Source organism: Penaeus chinensis, chromosome 24 (genome assembly GCF_019202785.1).
Source record: "Penaeus chinensis breed Huanghai No. 1 chromosome 24, ASM1920278v2, whole genome shotgun sequence".
Classification (NCBI taxonomy): Eukaryota; Metazoa; Arthropoda; class Malacostraca; order Decapoda; family Penaeidae; genus Penaeus; species Penaeus chinensis.
The window spans coordinates 11,873,572-11,875,490 of NC_061842.1; the positions used below are offsets into that span (position 1 = coordinate 11,873,572).

Consider the following 1,919-nt stretch of genomic DNA (forward strand, 5'->3'; position numbering starts at 1 on the left):
TGGTGCGGTGGAATTGTGGGATCATATATTACTTCGTACCTTCATGGGGTGCCAAGATCCCTTCGCATCCCCCATACCTGCGGCTCTGTCTGTCTGTACAAAGGACGTACATACGGCACTCAGCCTCGGTGATAAGAGCAAGGAATTCTCAGCAAGTATAATTTAAATGATGTTAGACTCATGAGATCGAGGTATGACTGCAATGACATGAGATGTTTTCCTAAACTTTTATTTACAAGGAACTTGTAAAGCGAGACGCCTGTTATTGTAATATATCACGAGTGCTGTCTGCTAGGTGGTCCGTCTCTGTACGTGCGAGTGTTTGTGTGTGTGCCCCTTTTTGCATACCGCGGCCGTGTTGACAATGGGCCTCAAGAGCTGCTCCTTGCATGTAATATTTGAAGAAAAAGGAAACACGGTTGTAACAGAGTTTCTGTCAGTTGGGTCTAAGGCGCCGTGCCCGCCTGACTGTGCCTAGGTGCCCAAGTCTGAATTAATTTCGTCGTTTAAATAATGAATACATACGTCTTGAACTCAGCCTGATAATTCATGCCATCCGAGCTATACTCCCCTCACAAGTCGGAGGGCATCTTGCCATCAGGAGTACTGAATGTTCTGCAAGTGTCTTTACAGTTTTGAAATTATCGTAGTTCTGGCGGTGCCACTTGTGCGGCCGCAAGGTGGGTGGCCCGCACTCAGGCGGCCCGTTACCATGACGACGCTCACCAGCCAATCAGCAGTGGCGGGGGGCGGAGTCCTGGCTAGCCACTCCCTCGAGTATCGGGGCACAACATAACGTTGTGCGGCGAAATCGTTTAGTTGACGCTGGTTGCTCTTGTGGAATGGATTGTCGTGTTACTGGTGTTTTGAGTGCAGTGTAGTGAGAGTGTCAAGTGTCATGTGGCAGGGATGGGGGCCTCCGCCCCCCATGCTATAACGTGGTCGCCCACTGTGTCTTGCGAAGGTGTAGCCGCTACAGACGCGGCTCTACAGTGAATTGTGGAGTGTGACATGGCCATCGCCGTGGGAGGTGAAGAAAGTGTTGGCGAGGGCGGCGTGTGGGCGTCCGGGGCCCGCCCGCATGAAGACTTGTGTACTAGAACTAGCTGGGCAGACGCCCGCACCGCCCTCGCCCATATTAACAAGGTAAGAAGAAAGCAAAGTGCGAGGGAAAGAGAGTGGCTGCGTGCGCCCGCCAGGCGAGATCAGCGACCCTGAGAGCAGGAGGCCGAGGTGTGCGGGTCGTGGGGCTTGTAGGGGAACACGGGGTGTCGTGGGGGGGAGGGCGCTGCGAGGCCTCCCCTGGGGGATATACGCAAGGAGTTTTCACGCAGGGTACTGTAGGTCCTCATTTGACCCCGGTACGCTGGGCCGCCGCCTAGCACAAGAGCTCAGTGGCCGCACTCTCTCTCCCCGTCGCAGCGTATGTTGTGGCGCCAGGCTTGCCCGAGCACGCTGCCACCCCCCTCCCGCCTCCCCTCCTCTCCCTCCCGACCCTCCTCCCCTCTCCATCTCTTTCTCTTTGCTCTTTTGTCTCTCCTTTCTCTTCTTCCTCTTCTTCGCCTCTTACGCCATCATCATCATCATCATCATCATCATCATCATCATCATCATCATCATCATCATCATCATCATCATCATCATCATCATCAGCATCAGCATCATCATCATCATCATCAGTATCATCATCATCATCATCATCATCATCAGCATCATCATCATCATCATCATCATCATCAGTATCATCATCCCGCCATCACTATCATCATCCTCACCATCCTCCTCTTCCTCTTCCTCTTCCTCTTCCTCTTCCTCTTCCTCTTCCTCTTCCTCTTCCTCTTCCTCCTCCTCCTCCTCCTCCTCCTCCTCTTATCATCATCATCATCATCACGATCATCTGTATCATCATAATCATCATC

At 52.6% G+C, this 1,919-nt stretch overlaps 1 protein-coding gene across 1 annotated transcript in view; it reads left to right on the forward strand.

Annotated features, from left to right (window-relative positions):
• The first annotated feature begins 830 nt into the window (after window positions 1-830).
• Window positions 831-1,919, forward strand: part of LOC125038157 (protein patched-like) — a 108,980-nt gene continuing 107,891 nt past the window's right edge. The window contains exon 1 of the mRNA XM_047631504.1: window positions 831-1,146. Within this exon, the coding sequence (XP_047487460.1) occupies window positions 1,012-1,146 (135 nt within the window). The 5' untranslated portion in view covers window positions 831-1,011. The remainder of the gene's footprint in view (window positions 1,147-1,919) is intronic.